Source organism: Pollachius pollachius (genome assembly GCF_949987615.1).
Source record: "Pollachius pollachius genome assembly, chromosome: 12".
NCBI lineage: Eukaryota > Metazoa > Chordata > Actinopteri > Gadiformes > Gadidae > Pollachius > Pollachius pollachius.
In genome coordinates this window covers 18,035,567-18,053,310 of record NC_136945.1, presented here as the reverse complement: position 1 = coordinate 18,053,310, position 17,744 = coordinate 18,035,567, and the positions used below count along the sequence as shown (strand labels likewise).

Here is a 17,744-nt window from a genome sequence, read left to right as displayed (position 1 = left end):
GGATCAGGACATGAACCTGGACCTGGGGACCTGGACGTGGGGACCAGCCAAGGACATGGGGACAGGGGGCTCCGCCTGCCTCTGATCCATGAGCAAGAACACCCTCCTAATCCAACCCTTCGCTGCGTTTCCAGCAGGTTCCCTCGGGAGTCCAAATATCGCACAATGCTCCCTGGTCTGACTCAGCCCCCTGGTCTCCCCCCCCCCCCCCCCCCCCCCCCCCCCCCTCCCCCGCCCCGGTCTCAACCAGCACCCTGCTGAACCCAGGCCAGAGGAGGAACCAGCTCCTCTAACATGTTTTAATCCCTCTGCCTTTATTAGTTTCCTTGTGAGCAGAAGGTTAATTTGCTGATCCTGACTCTTACTGTGTGTCTGCTGGCTGTGATTCAGAGCCGAGCCCTGTGCTGCCGCCGCCGCTGCTATAAGTGACTACGGAAGTGGAGCTGGGCTGAGCAGGAAACTGGGAGGACAACTTCCTGTTATGTAAAAATACATTAAGGGGCCCGGTCCTCCACCAATCAGCCATCAGGTGAGAGGAGCGGAAGGCGAGGTCGCTGCATGCTCTCACAGTGGGTCATCAGGCGGAGCGCGACGCTAACCTACTGGGGGAGATAGCTTCTCCCAGTTAGAATGTCAGCAGCGATGGGTGCTGATGGCTCCTAGCCTCCTCTGATGGCTCCTAGTCACCTACCCTCCTACCCTCCTCTAATGGATCCTAGCCTCCTCTGTGCTGTGGCAGCAGAACATGAAGTGGGGGATTCCACATTAATGTGAAATGCTACTGCATTGTGGGTTTTGCGCATTATTGAGGATATAAATGCCAGCGTCCTGTCAGGGAGCAGAGAGCAGAAGGTGCTCTCCGCTATTTTTTACTTTAAAACTCATAAAGAAAATCCTTAATTTAAGACTATTTCAGAATCCCCGATGATGGGTTAAATAACGTGCACTAAACTATGAACGGAAAAAGCATTAAAAGCAGTGTTACATTCCTTAGTAATATTATATTATGTTGAGTTCATAGAGACTATCTACAAAGTAGATTGAATCCAGTGAGTTCTCAATCCCGGCGCTAGCACGTACATCGCTACGCACGTCGTTGGTCACTAACAGAGCTCGGCCTATGGTAAAGTTATGGTTGGACGTCGAAGCAACGCATATGCGGAGCCGGGATGAGGAAGCGCGTAAACACTAGAGCTCTGCGCGTAAACACTGAGGCTCTGCGCGCAACCAGGGTGCCAGACGCGCCCTCGGCATCGGAAGAGGCTGACGCGCTCAGCCGATGAGAAACGCTCTCATCCCCGCGGAGGGTGGCTCGTTATGTGGAACCACACCGACTAGTGTTCGGATCATCTTTTCCCAACAGTTTGTTTGGATATTTTCTCCCTTCAAACATTGTTACTTATGAATCGGAGCGGATGTGGGCAGTGATCCGTGGCTCACAATGAACACAGGTAAGATTTGGCCACTTTCAGTCCACTCGGATTATTCTGATCCACCGGCATTCTCCTGATCCGGTACCGGTGTTTATCGGTGTTTATCAGTGTTTATCGGTGTTGGCCGGTTGTTGGTGGTTAATATTGGATAAAACGTGTCTTCGTGTGTCTTTTCGAAACATATGGAGACGGCTAAGAATACTTGGTACTAGGACGTTATACATAATGATCAAGCGGTTCCCATCTATGATAGTTATGTCGACCAAATGCAATTCTTTTACTTTTATTTTATGGTATTACGTTATTATTACAGAGGTACTTGTTTGTATTTATTGTCTTGGTGAAATGTTCATGCATGAATGAATATTCATGATTTTGTATACAAATGCCTGCATTTGTTTTTTCAGTTATTATTATGGGTTTTTAGTTTTAGTTTTTAGTAGGCTTCATCATCGTGTTTGTTTGTGTATCCTCTAAATCCATATAAACGAGCTTGTATTGTTTTCTGACCTTGTGCTTTACTCCTTTCCCATATTGTCGGAGGCTAGTTGTAAAAATAGTCTGAAAAGGTCTCCTCTGCCTGAATCACAGGAAGTGAGTCAGGGAAATCCCTTAAAGTTGAATGTTTTGTTCTTGGGGTTAGGTACTTTAAACCAAAGTACCCTAAAAGACAAGTATACTTTTTCATTTGAACAAAAAGCATGAAAAGTGCTCCATAAAAGCATTTCCATTATAACCCTTACTGACATAGAGTAACACATAATAATGAAGTTAAAATACGGAAAAAGCCCAAAAAGGCTGAAGAGTGAAATGATTAACTGATGATTGACATCTGTTTTGATTTGATGTTTTTTTGTCCAACACGACCTCGCTGCCTCTTCCTCTTCCTGTGCGTCGGGTTCAGGCAGCGCCAAGCCTCCTGTGGCTCCCAAACCCGTGCTCCGTGGTGCGGCCGGATTCGGACTAGCCTCTCCCCTCCTGCCCAGAGCCGGCTCCTCCACAGCCAAAGGTCCCAAACCGGCGGTAGCCCCAAAACCCAGGGTCCGGCAGGACCGCGACCCCAGAGAGGCAGGCTGCTGCCCCGACCAGCAGACCTGTCCTAATGGCGGCCCTTCGCCTCTGGGCCGGGCCCCGGACCGGGGGAGCGGGTGGCAGCACTGGGCTGGAGACGAAGGGGAGGTCAGAGCAAAGCCGGACCCCCATGTCCAGGACCTCCTCTCAAAGGTCGTGGACCTCAGGGAGAGAGACACGGGGAACGCTTCCCCAGCGCTGGACGCAGGCGGGGAATCGGCCGAGCGAGCGCCAGAGGACGATACGATGCAGGACAGCGGCGAGGGATGGCGGTCGACCGACGCCAGCGCTCTCCGGGACGTGGGGGGGTCTCCGGACTCGCCGGGGGCCAGCGACTCCGGCCTCGTCGCCGGCCCCACCGCCAGCGTGGAGATGATCGACACGGACACGACGGAGGACCTGACCTCGGAGGGCTGTGACGCCGGCGAGGCCCTAGCAGACACGGATGGCTTCTCCCTGGGGGACTGCTCGTTCTCCGTGGGGGACTGTTCGTTTGAACTGGGGGACGGTTCCTTCGAACTGGGGGACGGTTCCTTCGAACTGGGGGACGGCTCGTTCTCCGTCGGGGACTGCTCCTTCGCCAGCGTGGACGAGGAGGAGCTGGCCCTCTCCTCTGTGAGGGGACCCAGGCCTCGGGACAAGGAACCACTTGAAGACGGCCGGGAGGACAGTGTGGTTCGCTGTACAACAGAACCTTTAAAGGTCAGGGAAGCACAAGACGGGAGACCTGCTAACGGCGACGGCGCTGAGTACATAGCTAATGTGCTCAGCGTGGAGTGTAGCCACGGCAACTTACAAGGAGCTGGGAGCATGGGACCCGCTCAGAACCAGAACCTGGTCCTTCTGGAGGTACAGACTAAGCCCGAGCCCAACTACATTTCCTCCGAGGATGTTATTGACGCACGGCAGATACTGATAGATCACAAAGTTGCTCTGTTGTCAAGAAGTCCAGTGATTCAACATAAACACTTACTGGGCGACAGCTCAGTGGTGTTACCCAGTAAGTACCGGTGCATCACAGATAAAGACTCCCCCTTCAGCAGCTGTAGGAACAATGAACACTTAGAGTCTTCTGAGGATCCCCTGGACGTAGATGATGGTGTTGAGGAGGACAAAGACGAGGAAAGGAGACACAACAGGATGAACGTCAAGAGTGAAGACCATAAAACCTGGCTCATGAACGCTGCTCTGGACTGCCGTCCGCAGTTCAGACTGGTGTCCTTCTCCGTGCCTCCAGACCCGGACACCTCCCTGACCTCCTCCGTCTCTGAGGGTCAGCTCACGTCCCCTCAGGCCTCGTACGGGGTCCGAGACGAGGATGCCGGAGACCGGCACGCGGTGCCGTTCCTGGACGACACCACGGACACAGAGCAGGACCTGAGCGAGGAGCACGTCTACGCGGAGACCGGGCCGGACCTGGAGGAAGGCCCTCCCCTGGAGAGGAGGTCTGTGGTGCCGGGCCCCCCGCCTCTCTCGCGGCCCCATCTCTTAGACCCAGCGGCCCCGGCCCTGACCAGCAGCCCCATGCTGGGCCCCGTGCGAGCCAGGTGCTACCCCCGACCCCCCGGCCTGTCCCACTACCCCCGCTCCGTCTCCGTGGAGGGCCAGGAGCTGACCCTGCGTCGGTGTCAGGAGCGGGACGCCGCCTCCAGGGAGCGGGGAGACGAAGGCCTCTTCCTGTCCCACGCCTTCGGGTCTTCCGGGAGCTTCTCCCGCTGCCCCCCTCGACCAATCAGCGGCCTGGCCACGCCCTCGTCCCTGCTGGACATCCCTCCTCCGTTCGAGCTGGCCTGCATCACCAAGAGGCCGCTCACCAAGAGCTCCCCCTCGCTGCACACGGACGGGGAGAGCAACAAGAAGAAGTCCTCCATCAAACGCTTCCTGATGCTCAAGTTCAGGAAGAAGTCGTCCGACAGGAAGCCCGCGGTGGACCTCCCCTCGCCCTCCTCCAGGTCCTCGTCCGAGTCCATCAACCACCTGACCGGCCGGTCCCTGGAGGCGGACCGGAACGCCCTGAGCCGCTTCTCCCTGGTCAACGTCTGCTCCTCCGGCTCCCCTCGCAGCGCCGCCAGGCTCCTCCCCCCCCTGACGTCCTACGGCGAGGGGCAGCGCGACCGCCGCTCGCTGGCGTTCCTGAGCCGCAGCGTGATCCGCGTGGAGTCCTTCGAGGAGCGCTCCCGGGGCCCCCTGGTGGCGCTGGCCCTGACCAAGCCCCGCTCCATCTCCTTCCCCAGCGCCGACTCCGCCTCCGACTACGAGAACGTGCCCCCGCTCAGCTCGGACTACGAGAACGTCTCGGTGCCCCACCCGCCGCCGCTCGGCCCTGAGACCTTCCCCGAGTTCTTCGAGCGGCCGTGGCGGGCGCGGTCCACCGCCCACGACACGGACGGCTACGTGGACATGAGCAGCTTCCCGGGGTTCGAGAGGAGGACCCGCGCCCCCCCGGAGGAGACGGAAAGGTACCCTGAAGCCAGCCTCTAAGGGGTATCTGGTATAACACACTAACAGAGAGGGAGAGAGGGAGGGACGGGAGGGAGGGAGGGAGGGAGATGGGGGGGAGAGAGGGGGAGAGGGAGGGAGAGAGGGCAGAGGGGGTGAGAGAGGAGGGGGAGAGGGAGGGGTGGGTGGAGATAGGGGGGAAGCGAGGGTGAGAGGGGGGTGAGGGAGGAAGATACTGGGGGAGGGAGGGAGAGCGGGAGGATGGAGAGAGAGGAGGGGGGAGAGGGAGAGAAGGAGAGGGGGGAGAGAGTGAGAGAGGGAGGGAGAGAGGGGTGGGAAAGAGGGAGAAAGAGAGAGAGAGAGAGAGAGAGAGAGAGATTGCTGACATAGAGAGATGTGGCTGGAGCCCATATCACTGATCCCTGCCTCCTTTTACACAGAATAGCAGCGTTTTATGAGTGGTTTTCCACTATGCTGCTCTACTACGCTCGGGGGTAAGGGATTTACAACACGTATCATGGATAATGGGGGTGGTAGCATCCCTAGGGCCCTGTACCCAGGAAGAGGAGTTAATTCTTATTTATTTCTAGATTAGGCTATTCTGACACATTTGGTGGCCGTTAAAAGAGGCTCCATCTCGCCCTCCACCAAGCTGCTCTTACTCTGAGCCGTGTAGCCTCCCTGCTCTAGGCCAGCTGTGAAGGGGGGGGGGGGGGGGGGCGTCTTCGCCTCAAACCATCCCCCTACTGGTTCACTCGGCCGCTATCATGCACACCTCCCAGGATGATTAATAGTCACGCGGGGTTCAGAGTTGAGAGTCAATCCTCCGTTCTCTAACCAATCAGAGGAGCCGGCTGAGATGGGATCTCTGTGTTGTAGTCAGCAGTTGCTTGGAGCAGCGTGGCCGGCCGTGGTTAACATACAGGCGAAGGCTGGACCCACAGCAACCCACCAGCACACGACTGGGAGAGGCTCAGGCAAAACGCCTGGCCAGAAATGTAGATATGACACGGAACGATCATGAATTGGCTGTCATATTTAAACATGTACCCTAATTACGCTCCAAATGTCATTCATATGTACTTATACATCAATTTTAACGCAATGCACCCAAGATTAATATATATGAATCCTCTCCATTCTGTCGCTGTATCACTACATCAATCCTCTCCACTCTGTAGCTATATCACTATATCATCCTCTCCATTCTGTGTCTTTATCCCTATATATATATATCAATCCTCTCCATTCTGTAGCTATATCACTTTATATACCAATCCTCTCCATTCTGTAGCAGTATCACTATATCATCCTCTCTATTCTGTGTCTGTATCACTATTTCTGTATCTATCATGTCCTAGTCGGCGACACTACCACCCTGGTGATAAAGGACTCCACTCTTGGCTAACTGGTATTACTAGATTGCGATTGAAGATTGGACGGAACACTGTTGCAAGAGGCTAACCTTGTAGTGTTCAGAGAGCTGCGCTGCCTCTAACCAGTGAGGAATCGTCCCAGCACCTCTTCGGTGACAGGGTGAACGGGGCTCTGAAGACATGAGGCACGGTGTGCTTCTGTGTGTGCTACGGGGCTAATGCCTTAGCCCTTCTGCCCGACGGAGCGCTACACAGCAGCAGGCCTGCGTCCTGTTCCTCCTGTTCCTCTGAGACCCATAGGTTAACGGGTCTATAGGTTCCTCATGTGGAAGAGGCAGGATGGATGGTGATTGGCTAACCAGGAACTCCCTGTGGTTGTGCTTGCAGGCAAACTATTTCCATATAGTTATCTTATAGCTCTGGCTGAGACGTGTTGCATGAGGCTAGCAGATGAAGCTATTAGCATACTCATCAGCCTCTGCTCTCCCCTGCAGAGTAGAGGCGAAGAGGATCCACTGGATCCTCTTCGCCTGGCTGATGACTGGCTAACATGCTAATTGAATATGCTAATCTGTTAGCATGCTCATCAGCTTCTGCTAACTAGTGACCTGCAGAGGAGATCATCATCGTGTCTTTAGGTCCTTCTATCAGCATCTCCAGCCTCAGTTTCTTTATATCTTGCTGTAAACGTAGAGTTATTAGGGTGATACGAATACAGAGGAACATAACCCTGGAAGAGATTTATCTGATTTAATTTGTTCTTCTCTGAACCAGCTTTATGTGAAGTATTATTAAATCATTATGCGTCGTAACACTGAGCCACTGGGCCGACGGGTGAGGAGGTCTGAGACAGTCTTCGAACGGACAAGGACAGCGTTTGATTGTGGAACATGCAATATGAATGCTATCACTGCTAGCTGCTCCTTCATAAGGTACCTGCTGCTGCAGAGGTTTTACCCACAAGGCATTGCTTTAATGCTAATAATTCAGCAGCTTTCGAAGTTTACCTTTCAATATGATGGCACTGCCTGGCTCCGGTAATACATGAATAAATGTTTACAATTTTAATCTCAGCAGGGATTCAGTATTGTATGTATATATTATGATAATTTTATTGTATGGTTGCAGAACATTAAAGTACAAAGTTAATATTGATTAATAGCGGTCCAAAAGCACATGCCAACACATGCAAATAGTTTCTTTCTCACATAAATACATTGAAATTCAAATACATATATTATAAAATGTAAAAATATAAAATTAATCTAATTCAAATGGAATCACGACATTAATTTACAATGCATATATGTTTATAATTCGTCAGACAATATGATGATTAATCAATTAGTAATCACCCATCCCGAGTGTGTGTGTGTGTGTGTGTGTGTGTGTGTGTGTGTGTGTGCGTGCGTGCGTGTAAGACAGTTGGTTTGACCTTTGACCTTTGTGTTTCCCAGTGCCTACACTGAGGCCTACAAGGTGTGCTCCATGGCTGTGGGCCCCCCTGCTGGCCTGGAGGGCCTGGGGGGAGCCGAGGGACCAGACCCCGGACAGACCTCGGAGGATGAGGACAGAGGGGCCGACGGAAATTATGACCGACCGGTTTGTACTCAGCCTCCACCTATAGAGCGGTACTCAGCCTCCACCTATAGAGCGGTACTCAGCCTCCACCTATAGAGCGGTACTCAGCCTCCACCTATAGAGCCATCCTCAGCCTCCACCTATAGAGCGGTACTCAGCCTCCACCTATAGAGCAGACCTCAGCCTCCACCTATAGAGCAGACCTCAGCCTCCACCTATAGAGCGGTACTCAGCCTCCACCTATAGAGCGGTACTCAGCCTCCACCTATAGAGCGGTACTCAGCCTCCACCTATAGAGCGGTCCTCAGCCTCCACCTATAGAGCAGACCTCAGCCTCCACCTATAGAGCAGACCTCAGCCTCCACCTATATAGAGGTACTCAGCCTCCACCTATAGAGCAGACCTCAGCATCCACCTATAGAACAGTCCCCAGCCTCCACCTATAGAACAGACCTCAGCCTCCACCTATAGAGCAGTCCCCAGCCTCCACCTATAGAGCAGACCTCAGCCTCCACCTATAGAGTAGACCTCAGCCTCCACCTATAGAGCGGTCCTCAGCCTCCACCTATAGAGCGGTCCTCAGCCTCCACCTATAGAGCAGACCTCGGCCTCCACCTATAGAGCAGACCTCAGCCTCCACCTATAGAGCGGTCCTCAGCCTCCACCTATAGAGTGGTCCTCAGCCTCCACCTATAGAGCGGTCCTCAGCCTCCACCTATAGAGCAGACCTCAGCCTCCACCTATGTAGAGGTACTCAGCCTCCACCTATAGAGCAGACCTCAGGCTCCACCTATAGAACAGACCTCAGCCTCCACCTATAGAGCAGACCTCAGCCTCCAGAACACCTTCATAGCCGTACTTATACCACTAATACTAATTAAACACCCTTTGTTTAGCCTGATGGCCGCTCCAGAGCCTACTACATCGCCAAAGAGCTGATGGACACAGAGAGACTGTGAGTAAATGCTTACTTTCCTTCTACTAATTAAAACATACAGTATTCCACTTTAGTGGAAGGGCTGTTTGTTAATCCCTTGTTCCTCTGCCCACAGGCACGTGAAGGCACTCAAGCATCTGCAGGAAGTAAGTGTTGTGTGTATGTTCTTTATTGTTACTGCCTCAGAGCTGCGTTGAGAGGCGATTGCTCACCAACGACCGAGGCTGAGGTCTCAGTCTGCAGTCCTCAGGGCATGTGGGGCAAACCCTTCTCTCCACCTGCTTGCTCCACCTGCTTGTTGTGGTCAGGACTAAACCAAGTGGCCTGAAGGGAACGGAGACCAGTTATGGAAAATAGGGTCATTTGAATGAGTGTGTTTGTTTGTTTTATGTGGGCTCAAACTTGTGTGTATGTATGTGTGCATTTGTGTGTGTGTGTGTGTGTGTGTGTGTGACCGCATGAACGTGTGTGTGTGTGTGCGTGTGTGTGTGTGCGTATGTGTACCTACGTGTGTATCCAGTGTTCATGCATGTTTGTGTGTGTGGGGGGTTTGTGTGTGTGTGCATGTGTGTGACTGCATGAACATGTATGTGTGTGTGTGTGTTTGTGTGTGCGTTCACATGATGAACAAGTCAATTGATATCATTACTCAAGTCATCCCTGATATCATCTGATTGGCCCACTACGTGCAGCGGGGGAGGGGAAATGACTTGGGCTCATCACATGACCGCCTCCATTTTGGAAGCACAGGAGCAGTGGAATGTTAGTTATTATGCTGCAGTAACAGTTTGGGACCTTGTTCAGTCATTACGCTAACAACCCAAGAACCCAAGAACCCTAGAACCCAGAACCAAGAGTCCAAGAACCTAGAACCCTAGAACCCAGAACCCTATAAACTAGAATCCCTGAACCAAGAACCCTGAACCAAGAACCCTGAACCTAGAACCCTATAACCCAGAACCCTATAAACTAGAATCCCTGAACCAAGAACCCTCAACCAAGAACCCTGAACCCAGAACCCAGAACCCCAGAACCTAGAATCCTAAAACCCCAAAATCCAGAACCCAGAACCCAAGAACCCCAAAACCCTTAAACCCAGAACCCAGAACCCCATCAACTAGAACCCAGAACCCAATAACCCAGAACCTAGAACCCCACAACATATAACCCATAACCCCTGAACCAAGACATCAAAACCCCAAAACCCCAGAACCCTAGAACCCAGCCCCCCAGCCCGGTACTCACCCCAGATCACCCTCCGTGCATCAGGACTTCCGGGAGGCGGTGTGCGCGGCGGTGGGGTCCGACGGGGAGAGGGTCCTGGGGGACGAGAGGCTTAGGGAGATCCTCACCGAGCTTCCCGACGTCTACAGCCTGCACCGCAGGATCCTGGGCGAGCTGGAGGACCGGCTCAGACACTGGTACAGCCTGGACACCCACCGCAGAGACACACACACAGAGACAGAGACACACCCGCACACACACACATCCATGCACATACATACATTCACCTACACAAATACACACACACACACACACCACATGAAATGCTCACAGACATGGAGAGACATAAATCATCCCACGCCACAGTTGTCTGCCACGTTTATCTTTTCACACGTTCCAGTGAATAAACACATTAATGCTTCTCAGCTAAGCTACATCTGTCTCACCAAATCCCCTCTCCCCCTCTCCCTCTCCCTCTCTCACTCTCCCTCTCCAACCCTCCCTCTCTCTCTCCAGGGAGGGGAGCCAGAGCATTGCTGACGTCATCCTGTCCAAGAAGGCGGACTTCTTCGTCTTCACCACCTTCATTGGTCACTACGACCGCAGCGTTAGCCTATTGGAGGACAGCTGCCGGAGTTCTCCCGCCTTCGCTGCCGTCGTGAGCCAGTTTGAGGTAGGAAGTAACTCCTCCTACCCTTAAAGGGGCAGTGTGTGGGACTATGTTGTCCCGTACTGGCCTGTGTTGCGTGAGGTGTCCTGCACTGGCCTGTGTTGTGTAAGGTTTCCTGTATTGGCCTGTACTGTGGAAGGTGTCCTGAACTGGCCTGTACTGGCCTGTTTTGTGTAAGGTTTCCTGTAGTGGCCTGTATTGTGGAAGGTGTCCTGAACTGGCCTGTACTGACCTGTGTTGTGTAAGGTTTCCTGTAGTGGCCTGTATTGTGGAAGGTGTCCTGAACTGGCCTGTACTGGCCTGTGTTGTGTAAGGTTTCCTGTAGTGGCCTGTACTGTGGAAGGTATCCTGAACTGGCCTGTACTGGCCTGTGTTGTGTAAGGTTTCCTGTAGTGGCCTGTATTGTGGAAGGTGTCTTATAAGGTGTCCTGTACTGGCCTGTACTGGTCTGTATTGTGGAAGGCGTCCTATACTGGCCTGTACTGTGTTAGGTGGCCTGTACTGGCCTGTACTTTATTGTGCAAGGTGTCTTGTACTGGCCTGTGTTGTTGAATGTTCCAGTAGGTAACTCAAAAATGATGTTATTGTGTACGTGATCATCGAGTAGCCAACTGTGAAGTGATGAGGTTCCTTGATGGATTTATAAGTTGTCTTAGTTATTTAGTGAAAACTATAGTGCACAGCTAACAAATAGGATAGCGATCATGAGTCTTAAATGAACAACGGGTCCTCTCTAGAGAAGTTGGTTGGTTCTGGGCTGCCATAGAAACATCCTCCCCATGCAGACATAAAGGCTAATTTTAATTTACCAAAAACATCATTCTTATTTTCAGGGGATTATACACTAATTAAAACATACATGAATATTTTAATCCATTTCTGCCAAGTCTCTAGATGCAACTAAATACTACACACTGTTAAGATATTCTGCATCAGAACAATTACTTTGGACTCAACCAAGCATGAAAGGGATATGCTTAAATGATTTAACTAATATTCCAAATCTCTTGGTTGATAAAAATGTGCGTGCATGCAAGCATGTTTGTTTGTGTGTGTGTGTGTGTGCGTGCGTGCGTTCGTGTGCGTGTGTTTCTGTATATCTGTACGCGCATGTTTCCAGTTATCTGTTGTGTTGATGACGGCGTTGCGGTGATGATTTTCTCTTGGTCAGCAGCAAAGTGCGGCGTGTGAAGGCGTGTCTCTGAAACATCAGCTCCTCCGGGTCATCGTCCGCGTCGCTCAGTACCGCATGCTGCTGACCGGTGAGTTCTCGTCCATCACTGTACAGTGCACCGTAACCACGGCGACCAGTCCACACCCAGTGTACAGTGCACCGTAACCACGGCGACCAGTCCACACCCACTGTACAGTACCATGTAACCACGGCGACCTGTCAGTCAACTGTACAGTACAACGTAACCACGGCGACCTGTCACTCTCAACTGTACAGTACAATGTAACCACGGCCACCTGTCACTCTCAACTGTACAGTACAACGTAACCGCGGCGACCTGTCACTCTCAACTGTACAGTACAATGTAACCACGGCGATCTGTCACTCTCAACTCTACAGTACAACGTAACCACGGCGACCTGTCACTCTCAACTGTTTCACTTGTAAATTAAGTTCCATTTCCACTTCCTCTCCAGATTACCTCAACAACCTGCGGCCGGACTCGAAGGAGTATGAGGACAGCCAAGGTACTTCTTACTACAAGAGACCTCTAGTCCTAGACCGTCACAGGGTGTTAACGTTGTCTTGGTAACTGGCTCGATGTTCATAGACCATAGATGTTCTCTGCCAACACTGTGTAGTGTGTTGTTCATGAGGACAAGGACCTCAGCAGGGCAGCAGACCCCAGGTCAGATTCAGCTCATGCCTCAGAGCAGAGACCCAGTCACACACTGGGAGGCTAGACAGTGGAGCTCTGTTCTCCAGTGTGGAGAACCTTCCTCTCTGAGAACCAATGAATCATCATCTCCTCTCATGTTATCACAACTCCCATGTGTTCTGAATCTCCATCTCTCTCTCTCTCTCTCTCTCTCTTTCTCTCTTTCTCTCTCTCTGAATCTCTCTCTCTCTGTATCTCTCTCTCTCTCTTTCTCTCTCTCTTTCTCTCTCTCTCTGTCTCTTTCTCTCTCTGTCTCTCTGTCTCTCTCTCTCTCTGTCTCTCTCTCTCTCTCTCTCTCTCTTTCTCTCTCTCTCGCTCTCAGCTGCGGTGGCAGTAGTGTCCGACATTGCAGACCAGGCTAATGACAGTTTGCAGAATGGAGTGAGTACCTGAAGTACAGCCTGTGGTTTAACACATCTGTCCATTAGTGTGTCTGTTTCAATGTGTCTTCTCCCCCCCTCTCTGATTGGTTGATGTCCCTCCGCCCTCTCTGATTGGTTGATGTCCCTCCGCCCTCTCTGATTGGTTGATGTCCCTCCTCCCTCTCTGATTGGTTGATGTCCCTCCTCCCTCTCTGATTGGTTGATGTCCCTCCTACCTCTCTGATTGGTCGATTTCCCCAGGAGAACGTTCTGCGTCTGGTCAACATCGAGTACAGCGTCCGCGGTCAGAAGGACCTCCTGCGGCCTGGCAGGGTAGGTCTGGAACCCCCCTCCTAGTGCCCTCCCCCCCACCCTCTCACCCCTCCAGCCCCCCCCTCTCAGTGTACCTGACAGCTCAGGAGGGATGGTGGCTCCTGTCTGAGGTTCTCTCGTTGTTCCCAGGTCTTCATCAAGGAGGGCACCCTGATGAAGGTCAGCAGGAAGAGCTCACAGCCTCGCCACCTGTTCCTGGTAAGCTCACTTCCTGTCCGCCGTGGTCCTCCTGTCACTCAGCGATGCATTCATAGACAAGAAACACACTGTTTCTGCTTTTGTCATTTCCACGATATAGTTACGAAAGTTTTGTTATGCCTGAAGAAGTGTGTTTGTGAAGTCTGTTCACAAACTCCCTCACTTCACACGCGTTCTGATGAAGGGTCGTTAAGCCTTTTGTTTTCATGCTCCTTCAACACCTTTATGACCTTTATCACCAGCAGACGGCTTGTGAAGTTCACTCAGCTTCCAGGAGTTTGCCCTCGATGGGCGAGGGCTAACTCGAAAATGCAACGCGAGGGTTAACCTCGAAAATGCAATTTCAGAAAATCATATAAAACCATCTCTTAAGGAGTTCTGACTATACAGTGTATTAATATGTAAAACTTTATATAATATGGATCTCTAGACTTTCATTGGTCGAAGTGATCCTTATGATTCCCTTTGTAATAATCATGTTCATGATGTCTTAGCGTTTGATTAGTCATCTAAGTCAATTATTCTTTGGGAATCATTTGTTCCTGATTAATAAGTACTAGTTGAAATCCCTCCATTATGTGCCTCTTCTCAATGTTCTCATGTATTTCCCTCTCACTCTGTGCTCCACTCTCATACTCATATCTGAACCTTAACCGGACCAGAGAGTTGAAATGTCCTCCTTTTGTTGGCGCTTTAATTCCTGACCCGCACTCTTCCTCCTCAAACCCTGCCTGGTGACATCAGGCCCATGGATAAGAGCATGGATCTATTATGTCTGACGGTCCTGGGATTTGTTCCTGGGTTGTTCCTATGACTCCAGACCTATTGAGGGCCAGCTTCCTGACAGGATGTAGCAGTCTCCTGGCTTCCTGTGCCAACCGTACAGACGGCACAGGGAGGGTCCACAGTAGCCCTCTGACGATTGGCCGGCTCGTTATGACATAATGAGTTCTTCGCTCCCTCGGGGTGAGCTGACGGAGGCCCTGAGATTGGTGACACGTGGGCTGTGGTTCCTTGAGGGGAAGCGGTGTGTGTGTGTGTGTGTGTGTGTGTGTGTGTGTGTGTGTGTGTGTTTTGTTCTCCAAGGCAGCACTGTGTGTGTGTGTGTTCTTCTCCAAAGCAGCCCTGTGTGTGTGTGTGTGTCGTTCTCCAAGGCAGCACTGTGTGTGTGTTGTTCTCCAAGGCAGCACGTTGTGTGTATGTGTCTGTGTGTGTGTGTTTTGTTCTCCAAGGCAGCACTGTATGTGTGTGTTGTTTTCCGAGGCAGCATGTGTGTGTATGTGTCTGTGTGTGTGTGTTTTGTTCTCCAAGGCAGCACTGTATGTGTGTGTTGTTCTCCAAGGCAGCACGGTGTGTGTGTGTGTGTTGTTCTTCAAGGCAGCACAGTGTGTGTGTTATTCTCCAAGGCAGCACTGTGTGTGTTTGTTTTTCTCCAAGGCAGCAAGGTGTGTGTGTGTGTGTGTGTGTGTGTGTTTTGTTCTCCAAGGCAGCACTGTGTGTGTGTGTTGTTCTCCAAAGCAGCAAGGTGTATTTGTGTGTGTGTGTGTGTGTGTGTGTGTGTGTGTTGTTCTCCAAGGCAGCACGGTGTGTGTGTGTGTTTTGTTCTCCAAGGCAGCACGGTGTGTGTGTGCTGTTCTCCAAGGCAGCACAGTGTGTGTATGTGTCTGTGTGTGTGTGTTGTTCTTCAAGGCAGCACGGTGTGTGGGTGTTGTTCGCCAACGCAGCACTGTGTGTGTGTGTTTTGTTCTCCAAGGCAGCAAGGTGTGTGTGTGTGTGTGTGTGTTTTGTTCTCCAAGGCAGCCCAGTGTGTGTGTCACGGAGCAGAACACACAGGAACACACATGCCAACGAAGCTGAGCCAGGGGCAGGAGCTACAGGGAGGGGCAGAGTGCAGAGAAGGTCATCCTTTAGACACGCGTCCATAACGTCCGGTCGGACCCCGGTGGAGCAGGTCATTCTCCTCTATCGGACGGCCATCGCTGGGCGGTGGCAGCGCAGCGTTCAGACCCGACAGTATCAGGATGAGCGTATCTTTGGGGGAACTACAGCCAAGATAAATAGCCTTAGGAGGAATTCCTCTTAGGGCCACAATGTCAGCGTAGTCAGAGGCAGAAAGTGATGTTTAGTGGAGACTCCCTGTGAAGCCAGCCCTGCTGCTGTGTTTCTCCGTGTGTCGGCTCCTAAAGGTTTGTCCCAGAGGAAAGCATCATTAATGTTGACGGAAGAACTTCGGTTTGTTCGTCTGCCGAGGAGAATGTTATCCCTGTTCACCCCAGAGTCAGTGCGAGAGGAAATAAAGCAGCCTCATCGTCTTCATAAAGGTCATGAAGTACAAAATTCATGCACCCAACGTTGTGTCGTTTTGCAAGATCCTACAAGCAGCAAGAGTAAAATCACCGCCTAACAGCCCATATTTAACTATGCTGTACCTGCTGTCCTTGCCGCCCTTCGTCTCCGACCCTTTACTGCCACCAGGTGGTCACTCCCTGCATCTACAGTTGCATATATTGACCTGTGATCTCTGAAACTTTTATTTACCTCCTCCATCATCCGTGTGGTGCGTCCTGCTGACAGAGGATCTGTGTTTGATTCCAGATGAACGACGTGCTGCTGTACACCTACCCACAGCAGGACGGGAAATACAGACTGAAGGACACTCTCTCCCTCTCTGGGATGAAGGTACAGCCTCACTCACTCAGCGTATTGGTCACCAGCCGATCATCCCCCATATCCTGGAATACTAACCTTAAACATACACATAAAGACGCAAAAGGACACACACACACACACACACTAAATCACTCACTCACTCCCTCTCTCACTCGCTCACTCACTCACTCACTCACGCACAAGATCAAACTCACCCCATTGGCCAGAACGGCAGTCAGCAGGATATGTTTTGTTTTTAACTTTGAAGGGCTTCGTTTTGGGAGAACAGAACTTTATATGTTTTTAGTCAGAACCTCACTGGTCATGAAGTAAGAAAAGTTACTGGTTTAATGTTACTGGTTCCCAGGTCACCAAACCCAGCTCGGAGGAGATGCAGAACGGCCTTAAGATTGAAGTCCAGGACGTGTCCATCAGCCTCTCAGCCAGGTTCCTCTAAACGTCTCCACTCCTCAATGTCTCCTCACGCTGCTGTCTACCTTCAACTATGAATGCAAACCAGAACTTGACGATTATTATAAAGAACAGTGATTGATATAAGGGTGTGATTATACATTATAGATGAGAGGTAGGACTGGTTCTAATGTGTTCCTAATGTTGACCTGTGACCTTAGCTCCAGCAGTGAGAGAGAGGACTGGTTCTACACTCTGAGCCGCACTGTGGCGGACCACAGCAGGGGGGCGCCAGCGAGCATAGCCGGCCATGGAGAGGTGAGAACTGACAAGATATGGGAATACATGCTGCATGTTGAACACACACACATATATATATATATATATATCTTTCTATCTATATATACCTATATAGATAGAAAGATAGATATAGAGAGATAGCTGGATAGATAATATATATAATATTTTTCTCCATTTTTTTTCTATTCTTGATTGTTTGTGTTTATGTGTGTGCGTGTGTACTTGTTTGTCTGGATGTGCGTGTGTGTGGGTGTTTGTGTGTGTACTTGTTTGTCTGTGTGTGTGTGTGCGTGTGTATGTGTGTGTGTGTGTGTGTGTGTGGCAGGATGAGGACCACCCCGTGGGGGCCCTGGGCGAGCGGCCCCCCAGGCCGGTGTGTGCGTCGCAGGTCCTGATGTGCATGAACTGCACGTGTGACTTCAGCCTGCGTCTGCGCCGGCACCACTGCCATGCCTGTGGGAGGGTGAGGCTCCCATTGGCTCTCCCACTATGACCCCACTCCCATTGGCTCTCATACTATGACCCCGCTCCCATTGGCTCTCGTACTATGACCCCGCTCCCATTGGCTCTCGCACTATGACCCCGTTCCCATTGGCTCTCGTACTATGACCCCGCTCCCATTGGCTCTCACACTATGACCCCGTTCCCATTGGCTCTCGTACTATGACCCTGCTCCCATTGGCTCTCCCACTATGACCCCGTTCCCATTGGCTCTTGTACTATGACCCCGTTCCCATTGGCTCTCACACTATGACCCCGCTCCCATGGGCTCTCACATAATGACCCCGCTCCCATTGGCTCTCACAATATGACCCGTCGCTCAAACATCTCCTTATAAGGGAGACCGAGACAGCAGCTGAGCTAACAG

The 17,744-nt window shown here is 51.6% G+C and overlaps 1 protein-coding gene across 1 annotated transcript in view; it reads left to right on the top strand.

Annotated features, from left to right (window-relative positions):
* Positions 1-1,311: 1,311 nt before the first annotated feature.
* fgd5b (FYVE, RhoGEF and PH domain containing 5b) overlaps positions 1,312-17,744 on the top strand; it is a 19,762-nt gene continuing 3,329 nt past the window's right edge. Inside the window, exons 1-16 of the mRNA XM_079747335.1 lie at positions 1,312-1,451; positions 2,338-4,963; positions 7,777-7,921; positions 8,797-8,855; positions 8,953-8,983; positions 10,107-10,258; positions 10,578-10,734; positions 11,906-11,993; positions 12,382-12,432; positions 12,946-13,004; positions 13,247-13,318; positions 13,448-13,516; positions 16,112-16,195; positions 16,533-16,612; positions 16,798-16,894; positions 17,202-17,339. Of these exons, the coding sequence (XP_079603461.1) occupies positions 1,442-1,451; positions 2,338-4,963; positions 7,777-7,921; positions 8,797-8,855; positions 8,953-8,983; positions 10,107-10,258; positions 10,578-10,734; positions 11,906-11,993; positions 12,382-12,432; positions 12,946-13,004; positions 13,247-13,318; positions 13,448-13,516; positions 16,112-16,195; positions 16,533-16,612; positions 16,798-16,894; positions 17,202-17,339 (3,918 nt within the window). The 5' untranslated portion in view covers positions 1,312-1,441. The remainder of the gene's footprint in view (positions 1,452-2,337; positions 4,964-7,776; positions 7,922-8,796; positions 8,856-8,952; positions 8,984-10,106; positions 10,259-10,577; positions 10,735-11,905; positions 11,994-12,381; positions 12,433-12,945; positions 13,005-13,246; positions 13,319-13,447; positions 13,517-16,111; positions 16,196-16,532; positions 16,613-16,797; positions 16,895-17,201; positions 17,340-17,744) is intronic.